The 16,336-nt window shown below is 74.2% G+C and overlaps 2 protein-coding genes across 2 annotated transcripts; one reads left to right on the top strand and one right to left on the bottom strand.

Annotated features, from left to right (window-relative positions):
• The first annotated feature begins 444 nt into the window (after nt 1-444).
• Nucleotides 445-7,585, top strand: SHFL (shiftless antiviral inhibitor of ribosomal frameshifting). The gene is given in 10 exon segments (XM_084609985.1): nt 445-597; nt 2,251-2,392; nt 2,720-2,769; nt 3,066-3,110; nt 3,326-3,364; nt 5,391-5,580; nt 5,583-5,736; nt 5,868-5,951; nt 5,953-6,008; nt 6,674-7,585. Coding segments are annotated over 10 exon segments (993 nt in total). The 5' UTR covers nt 445-570; the 3' UTR covers nt 6,880-7,585.
• A 1,357-nt stretch (nt 7,586-8,942) lies between these two features.
• ANGPTL6 (angiopoietin like 6) lies at nt 8,943-15,503 on the bottom strand (the record flags this gene model as incomplete). The annotated part of the gene is made up of 8 exons (XM_084610131.1): nt 15,296-15,503; nt 14,658-14,714; nt 11,823-12,451; nt 11,569-11,704; nt 10,701-10,894; nt 9,926-10,247; nt 9,524-9,755; nt 8,943-9,261 (listed from the first exon to the last, which is right to left on the bottom strand). Exons 2-8 carry the CDS (start codon nt 14,674-14,676, stop codon nt 8,943-8,945), a joined length of 1,851 nt encoding a protein of 616 aa, XP_084466257.1. The 5' UTR covers nt 14,677-14,714; nt 15,296-15,503.
• Between the last annotated feature and the right edge of the window lie 833 nt (nt 15,504-16,336).

Here is a 16,336-nt window from a genome sequence, read left to right as displayed (position 1 = left end):
CGCTTCCCCGGGGCTGGAGGGGGGAGGAGCCCGGGTGCCCCCGGGCGCTGTGGGGGTCCGGGCGCCCGGCGCTGGAGGGGGGAGGAGCCCGGGTGCCCCCGGGCGCTGTGGGGGTCCGGGCGCCCGGCGCTGGAGGGGGGAGGAGCCCGGGTGCCCCCGGGCGCTGTGGGGGTCCGGGCGCCCGGCGCTGGAGGGGGGAGGAGCCCGGGTGCCCCCGGGCGCTGTGGGGGTCCGGGCGCCCGGCGCTGGAGGGGGGAGGAGCCCGGGTGCCCCCGGGCGCTGTGGGGGTCCGGGCGCCCGGCGCTGGAGGGGGGAGGAGCCCGGGTGCCCCCGGGCGCTGTGGGGGTCCGGGCGCCCGGCGCTGGACGGGGGAGGAGCCCGGGTGCCCCCGGGCGCTGTGGGGGGTCCGGGCGCCCGGCGCTGGAGGGGGGAGGAGCCCGGGTGCCCCCGGGCGCTGCCCCCACCCGCCGGCCGCGCCGATCGAAAGCGGCTCCGGGCGGGGGCGGGTCCGGGCGCAGGAGGCCCCGGCCGGGTCGGTCGCTGCGCGCCGCGGAGCCGCCCGGCAGCACCATGGGGCGCCGCGGGGAGGAGGTGGAGGTACCGGCGCCGAGCGAGGGGCCGGGGGGGGCGCGTGCATCTCGGGGGGCCTGGGGCACACGCTGGGGGGCAGTGTGGGGTGCGCTAGGGAGGCAGGGGCCGATCCATGGAGCGCAGGGTTTGCTGCCCCATCCGCCCCACGCTCCAAGGGGCCCCCAGGGGCGCCCCGCGGTGTGTGACCCGCAGCCCCACGGGCCCCGAAGCCTCTGCCGGGCCTCGAGCCGCTGCGGGGCACCCCGGACCCGGTTTGGCCTCCCCCTTCCCCGGCAGGCCCCGGGGACCGTGTGGGGCTCGGCGCTGCCGGGCCCGCTGGGGGTCTTCGCCCGCTCACGCCTCTGGGCTTCTGCGGGCCTCAGGGGAGGATCCCTGCCAGGGGCTGTGGGGGGCGCCAGGAGAGCCCAGGGCTTCGGGGGCAAGGGGAATCTTTAGAGGGGGGTCCCCGGCTGGAGGGCAGCCTGCCCCCCGGCATGGCACCAGGCGGGGGGAGCCCGGCCCCTCTGGGACACCCAAGCACGCAGGAGCCTCATCCCGGCGGGGTGTTTGCGTGAGGCCCCCTGGTGCTGGGCATGCCAGAGCCGGCTCCCCTGGGCTCTGGTGCCCCTCACCCTGCGGCCTGGTGCCAGCCCCGTGCAGGGAGCAGGGCAGAGAGCCAGCGGGCCCTGCGCTTTGGATCACAGCGGGTCTGCCGGGGGCAGGGGGCCTGTGCTGGCCGGAAGAAGCTCGCGGGCGGTGGGCGAAGACATGAGCCAGGCAGTGCCCAGCTGGAGGGATCTGGCAGGAAAAGAGGAACTGGGGGGCGATGACAAAGTGGTTTCAGCTCCCCCCGCCCGCCCCCCCAGAAGGGCTCGCTGCTGGTGTCTGCTCTGGCCCCGCGCCCCGAGCCAGGCGGGGAGGCCCCCGAGGGCAGTCACCTCCCGGCCAGGTGGGCGGGGGGCAGAGGCCGGCAGATGAGCTCAGCCCACCCCACCTTGTGCTCGGCAAATGGAGCCCCCCTTGGGGAGCAGAGGCCTGGGAGCTGAGCCAATGGGGCGCGCTCCCCCCGGTAGACTCTCTCCCCAAACAAGCCACCGCGTGGCACTGCCAGGCCTCCCGGGGTGGAGAGAACAAACCTGCAGATGGGTGGCCAGGCCCTGGCAGGGAAAGGGCCTGGGGCCGGCCGCGGTGAGGGGGCCCGGGGGGGGGGCCGTGCTCCTGCCGGCCGCGGTGAGGGGGGCCCGGGGGGGGGGCCGTGCCGGCCGCGGTGAGGGGGGCCGGGGGGGGGGCCGTGCTCCTGCCGGCCGCGGTGAGGGGGGCCCGGGGGGGGGCCGTGCTCCTGCCGGCCGCGGTGAGGGGGGCCCGGGGGGGGCCGTGCTCCTGCCGGCCGCGGTGAGGGGGGCCCGGGGGGGGGCGCCGTGCCCTGCCGGCCGCGGTGAGGGGGGCCCGGGGGGGGGCGCCGTGCCCTGCCGGCCGCGGTGAGGGGGGCCCGGGGGGGGGCGCCGTGCCCTGCCGGCCGCGGTGAGGGGGGCCCGGGGGGGGGCGCCGTGCCCTGCCGGCCGCGGTGAGGGGGGCCCGGGGGGGGGCGCCGTGCCCTGCCGGCCGCGGTGAGGGGGGCCCGGGGGGGGGCCGTGCCGGCCGCGGTGAGGGGGGTCCGCGGTAAGGGCCCGTGTCTGGCAGCTGGAGAGGAGCGTGCGGCGGCTGCGGGAGAAGTTCTTCGGGCGGGTGACCGTGGAGGAGGCCGCGCTGCTCATGCGCCGCTACCGGAACGAGCTCGCCACGGTCTGCGGGGTCACCGCGCTGCGCCGGGAGCAGCTGGGGGGTGAGTGCGGGGGAGCGAGGGCTGCATGAGCCGGGCCGAGCCGAGCCGGGCCGGGGCGGGGCGGAGGAGCTGAGCCGAGCCGAGCCGGGCCGGGCCGGGGCGGGGCGGAGGAGCTGAGCTGAGCTGAGCCGGGCCGGGCCGGGGCGGGGCGGAGGAGCTGAGCTGAGCTGAGCCGAGCCGGGCCGGGCCGGGGCGGGGGGGCGGAGGAGCCTGGGCCGGCGAGGCAGGCTCGGGGGGGGGCGGAGGAGCCGGGCGAGGCAGGCTCGGGGGGGGGCGGAGGAGCCGGGCGAGGCAGGCTGGGGGTAACCATGGTCTGTCCTGCCCTAGACGCAGACCCCGAGGACCGCCGGACTCTGGAGCACGACCCGGTGCTGAAGGTAGTTCACTCTCCATTCTCGTCCCACCGTAGGAGGGGGGACGTGGGGAGGGGGGGGCTGTGGTCGGCATTTGGGAGACCCTGGGCCGAGGTGCAGACTGGACCGGACACTGCTTGGGCTCTGTCTCACGGGGTGGCCAGCCAGGCTGCATGGGGCCCACTGCTCGCCGGGCGGAGAGCAGGGGGGCGTCTGTGCAGCCTGGGGCCCGGGGCTGGGCTGGGTCATCCAGCCGGTGGGGAGCCCCGGGTCTCGCTGAGCCGTCCCCTCATGCCAGGCTCCTCTCGCTTCCCATCTAGAAAGTGGTGGAGAAACTGAAGCAAGAAGAGGAGCAACAGAAACAGGTGTGTGTGCCGATCCCTCTGTGCGTGTGCACAGGTGTGCCGGTGGATCTGTGCGTGTGTCTGCATGTGTCCGTGTCCCTGGCTGGAGGGGAGGTGCCCGGCAGGGGAGGGGGATGCACCCCTGTCTTGGCACTGGGGTCACTGGTCTCACACACCTCGTTATTTGCATTTGACTTTTATTTCTTCTCTCCCCACTCTCGCCCCCACCGGTGCAGAAACCCAGCCTCGACTGTGAGAACGACAAGGACATCGAGGTGAGGGGGGCCGGGCCCATGGGACCCACAGGGACGGAGACTTTGCTTCCCTGCTCCTGGCAGATCTTTCCCTTCGCTGTTACTACTGTGGCAAATAGAGGCCCTAGCTTGAGATGAGGCCCCGTCGCGCCGGGCGCCGCCCAGACCCCAGCCGAGACCAGGGCCCCGTTGGGCCAGGCGCTGCCCAGACCCCACCCGAGACCAGGGCCCCATCACGCCGGGCGCTGCCCAGACCCCGGCCGAGACCAGGGCCCCGTCGCGCCGGGCGCCGCCCAGACCCCACCCGAGACCAGGGCCCCGTCGCGCCGGGCGCTGCCCAGACCCCACCCGAGACCAGGGCCCCGTCGCGCCGGGCGCTGCCCAGACCCCACCCGAGACCAGGGCCCCATCACGCCGGGCGCCGCCCAGACCCCACCCGAGACCAGGGCCCCGTTGGGCCAGGCGCTGCCCAGACCCCACCCGAGACCAGGGCCCCATCACGCCGGGCGCTGCCCAGACCCCACCCGAGACCAGGGCCCCGTTGGGCCAGGCGCTGCCCAGACCCCACCCGAGACCAGGGCCCCGTCGCGCCGGGCGCCGCCCAGACCCCACCCGAGACCAGGGCCCCGTCGCGCCGGGCGCCGCCCAGACCCCACCCGAGACCAGGGCCCCGTCGCGCCGGGCGCTGCCCAGACCCCACCCGAGACCAGGGCCCCGTCGCGCCGGGCGCTGCCCAGACCCCACCCGAGACCAGGGCCCCGTCGCGCCGGGCGCTGCCCAGACCCCACCCGAGACCAGGGCCCCGTCGCGCCGGGCGCTGCCCAGACCCCACCCGAGACCAGGGCCCCGTCGCGCCGGGCGCTGCCCAGACCCCACCCGAGACCAGGGCCCCGTCGCGCCGGGCGCTGCCCAGACCCCACCCGAGACCAGGGCCCCGTCGCGCCGGGCGCTGCCCAGACCCCACCCGAGACCAGGGCCCCGTCGCGCCGGGCGCCGCCCAGACCCCACCCGAGACCAGGGCCCCGTCGCGCCGGGCGCTGCCCAGACCCCACCCGAGACCAGGGCCCCGTCGCGCCGGGCGCTGCCCAGACCCCACCCGAGACCAGGGCCCCGTCGCGCCGGGCGCTGCCCAGACCCCACCCGAGACCAGGGCCCCGTCGCGCCGGGCGCTGCCCAGACCCCACCCGAGACCAGGGCCCCGTCGCGCCGGGCGCTGCCCAGACCCCACCCGAGACCAGGGCCCCGTCGCGCCGGGCGCTGCCCAGACCCCACCCGAGACCAGGGCCCCGTCGCGCCGGGCGCTGCCCAGACCCCACCCGAGACCAGGGCCCCGTCGCGCCGGGCGCTGCCCAGACCCCACCCGAGACCAGGGCCCCGTCGCGCCGGGCGCTGCCCAGACCCCACCCGAGACCAGGGCCCCGTCGCGCCGGGCGCTGCCCAGACCCCACCCGAGACCAGGGCCCCGTCGCGCCGGGCGCTGCCCAGACCCCACCCGAGACCAGGGCCCCGTCGCGCCGGGCGCTGCCCAGACCCCACCCGAGACCAGGGCCCCGTCGCGCCGGGCGCTGCCCAGACCCCACCCGAGACCAGGGCCCCGTCGCGCCGGGCGCTGCCCAGACCCCACCCGAGACCAGGGCCCCGTCGCGCCGGGCGCTGCCCAGACCCCACCCGAGACCAGGGCCCCGTCGCGCCGGGCGCTGCCCAGACCCCACCCGAGACCAGGGCCCCGTCGCGCCGGGCGCTGCCCAGACCCCACCCGAGACCAGGGCCCCGTCGCGCCGGGCGCTGCCCAGACCCCACCCGAGACCAGGGCCCCGTCGCGCCGGGCGCTGCCCAGACCCCCCGCAAGACCAGGGCCCCGTCGCGCCGGGCGCTGCCCAGACCCCAAGCGAGCCCGCCCTGGGCAACTCCCCATCTAAACACAGGCCGGGGGAAGGGGAAGGAGGCCCCGAGGGGGGACGGGACGTGCTCGCCCAGCACCTCAGCAGCAGAGGAGGGAGGAGAACGCAGGTGACCTGAGCCCCAGGCCCCCGTGCCGCCCCCCCAGGCCATCGCCCAGCAGCTGCGGGTGCTGCCCCTGACGGAGCGGAACCTCCGCATGTTCGAGCACACCAGCCGCAACCTCATCCCCTCGGCCGAGCGGCAGTTCGCCTGCCAGCCCTGCGACAGCGCCTGGTGGCGCCGCGTGCCCGAGAGAAAGCAGGTGCGTCCGCCGGTGGGGGCGGGCGGGCGGTGGGGGCGGGCGGGGCCGTGGCCCAGGACACTCGCGCTCTCTGGTGCCCCCCACAGGTGTCCCGGTGCCGGCTGTGCGGGAAGCGCTATGACCCGGTGCCCTACGACAGGATGTGGGGCACTGCCGAGTTCCTCTGCCCCGCCTGCAACCGCAGCTTCAGGTGAGGGGGGGTCTCCCCACGGCCTGCCCCTGCCATGGGGGGGGAGGGAGGGGGAGCACAGGCAGGCTCCAGCCAGCGGCTGGGGGGCGGGGGGGAGCGTGACTCACAGCCACCCTCTCTCCTCCTGCCAGGGGCTCAGCACAGATGGGCATGGCCTCTCCCTGCTTCATCTGCGGCACCCGCGTGCTGCCCAGCCGCATCCTCTTGCCGCGCCAGGTCCCGGAGCCGTAACCCCCACTCCTGCTACGCTGAGGACTGCTACAACCGCCGAGGTGAGGGGCTGCTTGGGGAGGGGGGGCTGGGAGCCAGGACTCCTGGGTTCTATCCCCAGCTCGGGGAGGGCAGTGGGGTCTGGTGGGTCAGAGCAGGGGGGAGCTGGGAGTTCGGACACGTGGTTTCCATCTGTCACGGAGTCGGGGGGAGTCCGGGCCCTGCACCCCTCTTCCTGGGATTCACTGAGACTCTCAGCCAGCCAGGAAAACGGAAGGTTTATTGGACAACAGGAACACAGTCCACAACAGAGCTTGTGGGTACAACCAGGACCCCTCAGTCAAGTCCTTCTGGGAGAGCAGGGAGCTTAGACCCCAACCCTGGGGTTCCCTGCGTTCCTCCACCCAGCCCCGAACCGAAACTAACCCCCCCCCCCACCAGCATGCTCCCTCCTGCAGCCTCTGTCCACATTCCTGGGCAGAGGTGTCACCTCCCCCTCTCCCTCCCGGCTCAGGTTACAGGCTCTCAGGTCTCCCAGGGAAACTCCCCTGCCACATTCCAGGTCAACACTCCCCCCTCCCTGCTGCGTCCCACCATCCCTGGCTTTGCCACCGACTCAAGTCCCTTCCTTGCTCTGTGCCTCAGTTTCCCCTTGGTAACTTGGGAGCAGCGCCCTGCGAGCCCCGGCTACTGCCCCATTTGACACTGCTCCCTCCCCCCCCCACAGAGCCCCATGTGCCCGGCACCCACTGCGTCCACCCCCGCAGCCGCTCCAAGAACAGGCTGCCCAAGGTGCTGTTCGCCAGCCTGGAGCACCAGAGCACCGGCTCCACCGTGGCCACCTGCCTGAGCCAGGGCAGCCTGGCCCACTGCGACCTGGACGAGCTCCTCCTCGACGACCTGGCGGAGGAGAGCGAGGGCTCCGGGGACTAGCGCCCCTGGGGCCCCTGTGCCCAGGGCTCTGTTTGCACTTTATCCTTCTCTCGGCTTTTCTCGCCTGGCCAGGCCGACCCCGCTCCTCGGAGCAGGTGGGGGTCCTCTCTGGGGCAGGGCTGGGGCCCGTCTCTGCCCAGCCCTGGTGGAAGCCGCAAGCCAGCCTGGTGCTGCTGGGGCCCTGCGGTTGCTGGGCCTGGCACTGGATCTTTGCGTCCCCCTTAATTATTCCACGTAACTCTTACAGAACCAGGGTCTGGAGGGCCCCGGGGTCCCCTCCCCGATCCGGGGGGGCTGTGGGGATGGAGTCAGGGCCTGGATTTCAGGCTGAATTCCGGCTCTTTTGTTTCTCTCTCTTTGCTGGCTCAGGCCCTGGGCTTGCAGCATTGACCAAAGCCGAGTGGCTGGACGGGGCAGGGCCGGCTGCCCCTGGGACCAAACCAGGGCGGGCATGGGGGGCTATTCTCCCCATGGCCCTGCCAGAGCCGCTGCCCTCGCCCCTTTCCGTGGCAGGCTCGGCTGGGCCGGCCCGTCTGTCCTGTGTCTGTCTGCACCGGGGGCAAGTCCCAAGCTTTAACCCCGAAGTGCCCATCCCCTCCTGCCACCCTGGGCCTGGGGGTTGCTGGGAGACGCCCATCACCGTGGTTACAGTTTCTTAGCAGCCACCGTTTTTTAAATTGATTCAGAATAAAGAAGGTTTGTCACAGCTGGCGACTCCGGGGCGTCGGGGGTTCGGGCGGCTCCGGGGCAGGTGGCTCCGGGGGTTCAGGCGGCGTCGGGGGCGGGCAGCTGCGGGGCGTCGGGGGTGGGCGGCTCCGGGGGTTCAGACGGCGTCGGGGGTGGGCGGCTCCGGGGGTTCAGGCGGCGTCGGGGGCGGGCAGCTGCGGGGCGTCGGGGGCGGGCGGCTCCGGGGGTTCAGGCGGCGTCGGGGGCGGGCGGCTGCAGGCATCGGGGGTTCGGGCGGCTCCGGGGGTTCAGGCGGCGTCAGGGGCGTGCGGCTGCAGGCGTCGGGGGGGCGGGCGGCTCCGGGGGTTCAGGCGGCGTTGGGGGCGGGCGGCTGCAGGCTCCGGGGGTTCGGGCGGCTCCGGGGATTCAGGCGGCGTCAGGGGCGGGCGGCTGCAGGCGTCAGGGGTTCGAGCGGCTCCGGGGGTTCAGGCGGCGTCGGGGGCGGGTGGCTCCGGGGCGGGCGGCTCCAGGGCGTCGGGGGCGGGCGGCTGTGGGGGTTCTGGCGGCGTCGGGGGCGGGCGGCTGCAGGCGTCGGGGGTTCAGGCGGCGTCGGGGGCGGGCGGCTCCGGGGCGGGCGGCGTCGGGGGTTCAGGCAGCGTCGGGGGTGGGCGGCTCCGGGGCGTCGGGGGCGGGCGGCTGCGGGGGTTCAGGCGGCGTCAGGGGCGGGCGGCTCCGCGGCGTCGGGGGCGGGCGGCTGCGGGGCGGGCGGCTGTGGGGGTTCAGGCGGCGTCGGGGGCGGGCGGCTCCGGGGCGTCGGGGGCGGGCGGCTGTGGGGGTTCTGGCGGCGTTGGGGGCGGGCGGCTGCAGGCGTCGGGGGTTCAGGCGGCGTCGGGGGCGGGCGGCTCTGGGGCGTCGGGGGTGGGCGGCTGCTGGGCGTCGGGAGCGGGCGGCTCCGGGGGTTCGGGCGGGCGGCTGTGGGGGTTCAGGCGGCGTCGGGGGCGGGCGGCTGCTGGGCGGCTCCGGGGGTTCAGGCGGCGTCGGGGGCGGGCGGCTGCTGGGCGTCGGGGGCGGGCGGCTCCGGGGGTTCAGGCGGCGTCGGTGGTGGGCGGCTCCGGGGGTTCAGGCGGCGTCGGGGGCGGGCGGCTGCTGGGCGTCGGGGGCGGGAGGCTGCTGGGCGGCAGCTGGGCGGCGGGGGCGGGCGGCTCCGGGGGTTCAGGCGGCGTCGGGGGCGGGCGGCTGCTGGGCGTCGGGGGCGGGCGGCTCCGGGGGTTCAGGCGGCGTCGGGGGCGGGCGGCTGCTGGGCGTCGGGGACGGGTGGCTCCGGGGGTTCAGGTGGCGTCGGGGGCGGGCGGCTGCTGGGCATCGGGGGTGGGCGGCTGCTGGGCGGCTCCGGGGGTTCAGGCGGCGTCGGGGGCAGGCGGCTGCTGGGCGTCGGGGGCGGGCGGCTGCTGGTCGTCGGGGGCGGGCGGCTGCTGGTCGTCGGGGGCGGGCGGCTCCGGAGGTTCAGGCGGCGTCAGGGGCGGGCGGCTGCGGGGCGTCGGGGGCGGGCGGCTGCGGGGCGTCGGGGGCGGGCGGCTGCTGGGCGGCTCCGGGGGTTCAGGCGGCGTCGGGGGCGGGCGGCTGCTGGGCGTCGGGGGCAGGCGGCTGCTGGGCGGCAGCTGGGCGTCGGGGGCGGGCGGCTCCGGGGGTTCAGGCGGCGTCGGGGGCGGGCGGCTGCTGGGCGTCGGGGGCGGGCGGCTCCGGGGGTTCAGGCGGCGTCGGGGGCGGGCGGCTGCTGGGCGTCGGGGACGGGCGGCTCCGGGGGTTCAGGTGGCGTCGGGGGCGGGCGGCTGCTGGGCGTCGGGGGTGGGCGGCTGCTGGGCGGCTCCGGGGGTTCAGGCGGCGTCGGGGGCGGGCGGCTGCTGGGCGTCGGGGGCGGGCGGCTGCTGGGCGTCGGGGGCGGGCGGCTCCGGGGGTTCAGGCGGCGTCGGGGGCGGGCGGCTGCGGGGCGTCGGGGGCGGGCGGCTGCGGGGCGTCGGGGGCGGGCGGCGCGGGCCGGACCATCATCACCACCTTGCGCAGGGAGTAGGCGCTGCCGTGGAACTCGGCCCAGTAGACGCCGTCCTGGTAGCGGCTGCGGTAGGGCCCGCCCTGGTACCACACCCCGTTGAGGTTGGCGTGGGCGCAGGCATTGTACCACCAGCCGCCCCTCTGGTGCTGGGCACAGCTCCCTGCGGGGAGGGGAGACGGCGTCAGGGCCGGGAGGGTCCCGTGGGGGCCGGGGCGACGCCAAGCCCCATGGCCCCCTAGGCCCGGGAGTCAGCCAGCCCCCCCACCAGCCCCCTTTCTCTGGAGCCGTGGTGGGTAAGAGGGAACGGGGCAGAACCTGCCCGCTGCTTACCCAGTTGTGGTCCCTGGTGCCCCCCGCCCCCTGCAGCCCCCTCACCGCTGTAGGCGTCGTGGTCCCGGTCCAGGGTGCTGAAGGGGCGGCCGTCGTGCCAGGCCAGCGAGTCCCCGGCGCTGCCCCGGTACCGGCCCAGCCGCAGCCGGTAGGAGTCGCTCTCGGGCTCCAGGGCGAAGCGGGCGTAGTGGGCGTACGCCTGGCGCCCCGCCCAGTCCTCCAGCAGCACCCGCAGCGCGTAGGGCCCCGGGCCCTGCCCCGTCACCTGGCGGGTGTTCTCCAGCCCCAGCCAGTGCTCGCCGTCCAGCGTCCCGAAGCCGTGCTGGGGGTGGGGGGTGCAGGGGGAGTGAGGGAAGAGACAGGGCTGGGGGGCCCTGGGAGGTGAGTGGGGGGTGGGTAATGTCCAGGGGCTCCTAGGGAAGGGGGACAGTCTCTGGCCCCAGGAAGGTGAGTGGGGACCCTCCCTCAAATCCCCTTCCCCCACCCCCCTGGGCTCCATGGCCAGTTCAGCCCTCAGCCCCCTGCTGTGGGGTCCCGTGGGGCCGTTTGGAGCCCAGGCCCCACCCACCCCCCTCACCACCAGCCCCATCGTTGCATCATCCCCTTCGTGGGGTCTGACCCCCTCCCCTGGTTCTAAGCTGCACCCCACCCCCAGGCCTAACGGGGACCTGGCGCCCCCACGGCCTTGGAGCCCCCGCCCCACCCCTGGGTGTGGAACCCCAGGCTACCCAGGGCGGCCCCCCATGCCTTGTGCCCCCCAGCGGCCCCCCCATACCTTGTAGTGGTGCCAGGTGGTGAAGAAGCTGACGGAGCCGTCCTGGCGCCGTTGGATCACGGTCCAGCCCCCGCCCTCGAGCTCCTGCTCGCACCAGACCTGCAGGGACTGTCCTGCGCCCGCCGGCTGCACCACATAGACCCCGCTGGCCTGGTGCCCGCTGTGCCGCGCCTCCAGGCAGTCGCGCCAGGGCCCTGCGCCCCGGGAGCCGCGTCAGAGGGACAGGGGGGCCGGGCCAGGCAGGCCGCCCCTGCCCACCATACCCCCCCTGGGTGGGGATGTCTGGGCTCCCCGCCCCCTCTGGGCTCCCCCTTTCCTGCCCCCTTTGCTGCTGGCCACCCCCAGCCAGAGATGCCCTTTGGTCCCTGGGGCTGGGATGGGGGGAGAGGCGAGCGGAATGGGTGGTTTTCCCCCCTCCCGGTCGTGAACCTCCTAACCCATCTGTGGGGGGGGGGGAGAGACCCCTGCCAGGGGGCTGAGGGGGGCAAGGTGGTGCATTGGGGAGGGGGAGAGGTAGGGGGTGGGAGGCCCTGGGTGGGGAGGGCACCCCAGGCTGGAGGGGGGGGGTGAGGTGGTGGGTTAGGGGTGAGCGTGAACTTTATTTTATGGCCCTGTCAGCCTGTAAAGCCTGCGGCGAAACCTGGCCCCACTCCCCCGACCCATGGATGTTCAGCCAAAGCCGGTGGGGGGCGATGGCACGTCCCAGGCATGGAGGGGGTGGCCGTGGGCCAGGCCCCCCTTCCCCCCGCCTGGCTCGGGCTGCAGACGCTGCTGCCAGCACCGTGACCACAGCAGGGAACAGGCTCGGGGGGGGGCTGCAATCTGGGTGTCCCCCCCCTCCCCCCGTGGCTCCGGCCGCCCGACTCACCCGGGGCCCTGGGGGGCAGCGTGGGGGGCGCCGGCTCCGTCTGGTCCATCTGCAGCTCGGCGGCAGCGTCGAAATGCGCCCGGCTCTCGTTGGCGACGCCGGACGGGCGGAGGGGCACCACCGGCACCAGGGGGGGCTGCGAGGAGACGAGACGGGGCCCTGAGCCGGGCACCCCCCCGGGCACCGCCACCCCCCCACTGCCCAGCGTGGGGCACCCCCCGCCCTGCCCCGTTGCCCCCCTGCCCTGGCGTTACCTGCGGGGGGGCTGGCCCGGCGCCCCCCGGGCACCGCCGCTCCAGCCGCGCGATGAGGGCGCTCTGGCTGTTGACGAGGGCGGCCAGCGCCTGGTAGCGCAGCTCCAGCTGGCGGTAGCCGGCGGCCAGCCGCAGGGCCTGGGCCGAGGCGTTGGCCACGCGCCCCTCGAGCTGGGCCCGCAGCCCGGGCCCCTGGCGCCGCTGCAGGATCTCGTGCAGCAGCTGGGCGTAGAGCTGGCCCACGCGGGCGTTCAGGGCGCGGCTCTCCTTCCGCAGGGCCTTCGCCTCGCTCACCAGGGCGCCGTCCACCGCCGCCAGCCCCCGCAGCCGGCCCAGCTCCGCCCGCAGCCGGCCCAGCTCTGCCCGCTGCCGGCCCAGCTCCGCCCGCGTCTCGCCGCCATCGGGCCCCGGCGGCGCGGGGGCCGCCCGCCCGCTGCTCCAGCACACGGCCCCCGTGAACTGCTGCCGCGGCACGACGAAGGTGTAGGTGCACTCGGCCCCGGGCGGGGGCTCGGCCGCCCGCCCCCCCCGGCTCCGCCCCGGCTCCTCCGCACGGCTCTCCGAGTGCGCCAGCCCCACCAGGCTCAGGAGCAGCAGGGCCACAGGCCAGGGGGCCACGGCGCCGGGCTCTGGGGGGGAGAGCGGAGCTGAGAGGGGGGCTCCGTGCTGGGAGCCGGGGTACAGGGAGCGGTTCCCACCTGTGCCCTGCCGGCTGACCTTGGGCAAGTCCCTTCCCCTCTGCGTGACTCAGTTTCCTCACCCACCCCGGGGCTGCCTGCGCGGCGGGGGAGCACCGCTGGGTGCTGCTGGTCTAGAATTAATAGAACAGGGTCCCTACCTTAACCGAACCCCCTTGTGGGGGGGGCAGGACGCACCCCCTTGCTCTCACCACCAGACCCCACTCAGCTCCCAGAGCTGGGGGGAGAACCCAGGAGTCCTGGCTCCCAGCCCCCTACTCTAACCCCCAATGCTTCCTGGTGAAGTAATCTCTGTTGGAGACGGCTGCCCCTCACCCCCCCAGCACCCCTCAGTGGGGCCAGGCAGCCTGCTCCACTCCCGCCCCAGGCTCTGTTAGTTCCCTGGCGGGGTAGGGGGGTCCCTGGATACCAGCTCCCTGGCGGCCCCTGGGCAGCTGCTCCCCACCCGCCCCATCTCAGGCCTGTGCTGGGCTTATCCCTGCCTCTAGACAAGGCTGGCCCCTGACCCCGTTCCCACGCTGCCCCCGGGGCAGCGGAGCCCCACCCACTGGGGGGAATGTGGAGGATGCCTGGATTCCTGGGGGGGGAGAAGCTGACCCAGCTCCATCCCCAGCCCCCCCATGGGACAAGGGGCATTCCCTGGCTAGATCTGGGCACAGAGCCTGGCTGCAACGAGGGCCGGGCTCTGCCCATCAGTGGCGTGGCTGTGCAAAGAGCTCCAAGCACCGCAGAGAACTGAGCCCTGCCCCCCCCCCCGCACACAGCACCAGTGCGAGCCCCATTTGCCAGTGGGGAAACTGAGGCACAGAATGAGGACAGGCTTTGCTCCCAAGTTGCACAAATCGGGTGAAGGTGGGGATAGCGTCCTGGCTCCCAGCCCGTCCCCCCAGCTCTAACCACTAGCCCCCACTCCTCTGGCAGAGCTAGGGACAGGACCCAGCAGTCTTAATACCCAACCCCGCGTCCCCCAGCACAGAAACCCTTCTCCAGCCGCTCCCTGGCATGCAGACGCGGCAGGAGCTGGGCCGTTCGCCCCCCCGCCCCACACATGCAGAGCCAGTGCCGGGAAGGAGGGGACCGGCCCTGGTGCCAAACCCCCAGCGCATCAGGTGACTATTCCAGCTGCCAGCGAAGGCTTTTCCCAGGGCTGTTTATCGCATGGACACAGCGCGAGCCAGCCCCGCGGAGCCACATGCCGGGGGCGCGGAATCGGGCCCTCGGCACCGCAAAGCTCCACCCGCCTGCCCCCACCAGAGCCCCCTTAGCTGGCCCCTCTCCAGAGCAGGGCGGCTCGGGGCACCCCGGTGCCTGGGTCTGAGCGAGGCAGGCTGCCTCCCGCGGCCAGGCCGGTGCGGAGCGGAGCCCAGCAGCGTGGCTGTCCCGGGCAGAGCGGAGGGAGGAAATGTCCCCGCTGCACGTACGGCTCACAGGCTGGGGGGTGAAGACGGCAGGTGGGCACCAGGGTCACCCCAAGTGCCGGATGCTGCCCAGACCCCTGCTGAGATCAGGGCCCTACAGACCTGATGGGGGGACAGTCCTGCAGCACCCCACAGCGTTGGTACCCTGGCCTACACCCACCCGTCCCAGAGCCCCCCAGGGTCCCTGCTGAGAGCCTGGCAGCTCTCGGGGGTGGGGGGTACTGAAGCCCCCCGTGGGTCGGGATTGCCGAGGCTGACCTCTTGCCCCACAGGCAGCTGGACAGCCTGGCTACGAGCAGGGCACTTCCAGCAGGGTAATGCGGCCCTGGGCACGGCCAAACAGCAGAGGATGGGCGATGGCAGTGCCCGTCACCGGGGGGCACCCCCCCGGCCAGAGGCTCGGGAACCCCCATGGGGCTACGAGTGTCCCAGAGGAGAGCGGGGCGCTTCGTGGAGCCCCGAGGCGCTGCCCATCAGAGTGTCAGCCCCAGAGAGATGCAGGCACCTGCCACCGGGCACACAGGGACTCAGTGGCAGAGCCAGGAATTGAACCCAGAGCTCCTAGGGCCCAGTCCTATGGCCCCCCACAAGCCCCCTGCTTGCTGCAGCCCCTGTGGGCAGGGAGGCTGCCATGTGCAGCTGCCCCCCTGGGTTTGCAGGTCCCCTCTTAGAGGGGCAGGCCTGGCCCCTGGGGTCACCGCTTGGCTGCCTCCACTTACCAGTTACCTCCTGGCGCATCTCCCTTGGCCGCAGAGGGTGCTCCGGTGCGGTCAGTGCTGGGGCGGGCAGGAGGTGGCCACCGCCGACCCGCACACCGGGCAAGGGACAAAGTAGGAGCAGACGCATTAGATGTGGAAGAGCCCAGTTAGCAACCACCTAAACCCCACTCCTGTCCCCAACCCAGTAACAGAACCCAGGAGTCCTGGCTCCCAGCCCCCAGCTCTAACCACTAGCCCCCCACTCCCATCCCAGAACTGGGATAGACCCCAGGAGTCCTGGCTCCCAGCCCCTCTGCCTGCCCAGAGCCCATGCCCAGGCCGTCCGTGTGGGCAGGGCTCTCCCAGCAGAAGGCCCGTGATGCTAAGCAGGAGCAGGGCATGGGAATGCCTTTCCTGACCCCCGGCCCCGCAATCAGGTCTGAGGGCAGCGCTCCGAGCCCAGCTGTAAATATTTACATCCTGCTCATTCCTCCACTCTGTGCCTGCTCACCCCACCCGCCCCCCATCCTGCCAGGCACCCCCTGGGCTGTTGCTCCCCACGCCCCTCCCAGCAGCTAGGAGCTGGGACAAACTCCCCCAAAGTCTCCCAAGCAGTCCTCCCGACCCAGCGTGTTCCCCTCCAGCCCCCTGGGACCCACCTTGACCCCCATCTGTCCCCCAGGAGAAGGGTCCAATCCCCCAGCTCCACAGCGCACAGCTGCCGGCCCCAGGGCAGGTCAGTGGAATGCCAACGCCCTGGCACCTCTGCCCAGCCAGCGGATGGGGCAGACGAGCTGCTGGCCAGCCCCGGTCCCTGCCCAGGGTGCAGATGCCAGTGACAGCTGCAGGCCCCGGCTGAGCTCTGCAGCCGCCTGCCTAGGAATGCCGCTCGCTCCCGGACAGGCAGGCAGCCAGTGGCAACTCCAGCTACTGCTCCCCGCCTCCTCCGCCTCCCCTCCCAGCTCCGAGCAGGGCCCAGCCCAGGCCGGCTGCGGGTGGCACCTGGGGGAGCAGATTCCGGCTCCTGGTCACAGCCCTGCATGGTGCCTGGCAGCGGCCCAGAGGGCAGGGACCAAGGGGTGGGGGGGTCACCACACGGGACACCCCGGAGCCCTGGCAGCGCAGGGCACAGCCCGGGTATGCTTTCTATTACGGTATCTGACCGAGATCAGGGCCCCCAGGGCACCTGGTGCCGGCTCCGCTGAGCCAGCCCTGCTCTGCCAATGCTGCCCGCTTTAAACGAGCAATGCACATGCAGGCCGAGCAGTGGGATTCGGGGCTGGCATTCCAGGCAGACACACCCCTCTGCAGATGCCAGGCCCATCCCCGGAGCGCCAGCCCAGCAGGGCAGTGCACAGAGAACCCCCAAGGCTTGTCTGGTGCCCCCCCCCCCCCGGGCCACACGCCTCTCTGCCCCGGGCGGCCCCGGTGCGGGCCAAGTGCTGGGCTGGCGGACGCCGGAGAGCGGGCGGCCCCGGCACGTTCCACAGGCCCAGACGGGTGGGAATTTTTCAACTAAATGTTTTTTGGAGGAAAATGATTCCGTGGCACCAGGACATTTTGCGGGAAAGGCTCTCGGGGCCAGCATGGGGCACCCAGGATAGGCCGTGGTGCGGGCGCTCACCTGGGAGACCCAGGTCAGGTCCCTGCTCTGCCTGATTGGGATCCTCAGGGACTTGAACCTGGGGGTCCCACGTCCC

This window comes from Lepidochelys olivacea (assembly GCF_965140295.1).
Source record: "Lepidochelys olivacea isolate rLepOli2 genome assembly, chromosome: 20".
Classification (NCBI taxonomy): Eukaryota; Metazoa; Chordata; order Testudines; family Cheloniidae; genus Lepidochelys; species Lepidochelys olivacea.
Note: the sequence above shows the minus strand (reverse complement) of the source record. Positions and strands in the feature narration are given on the sequence as shown.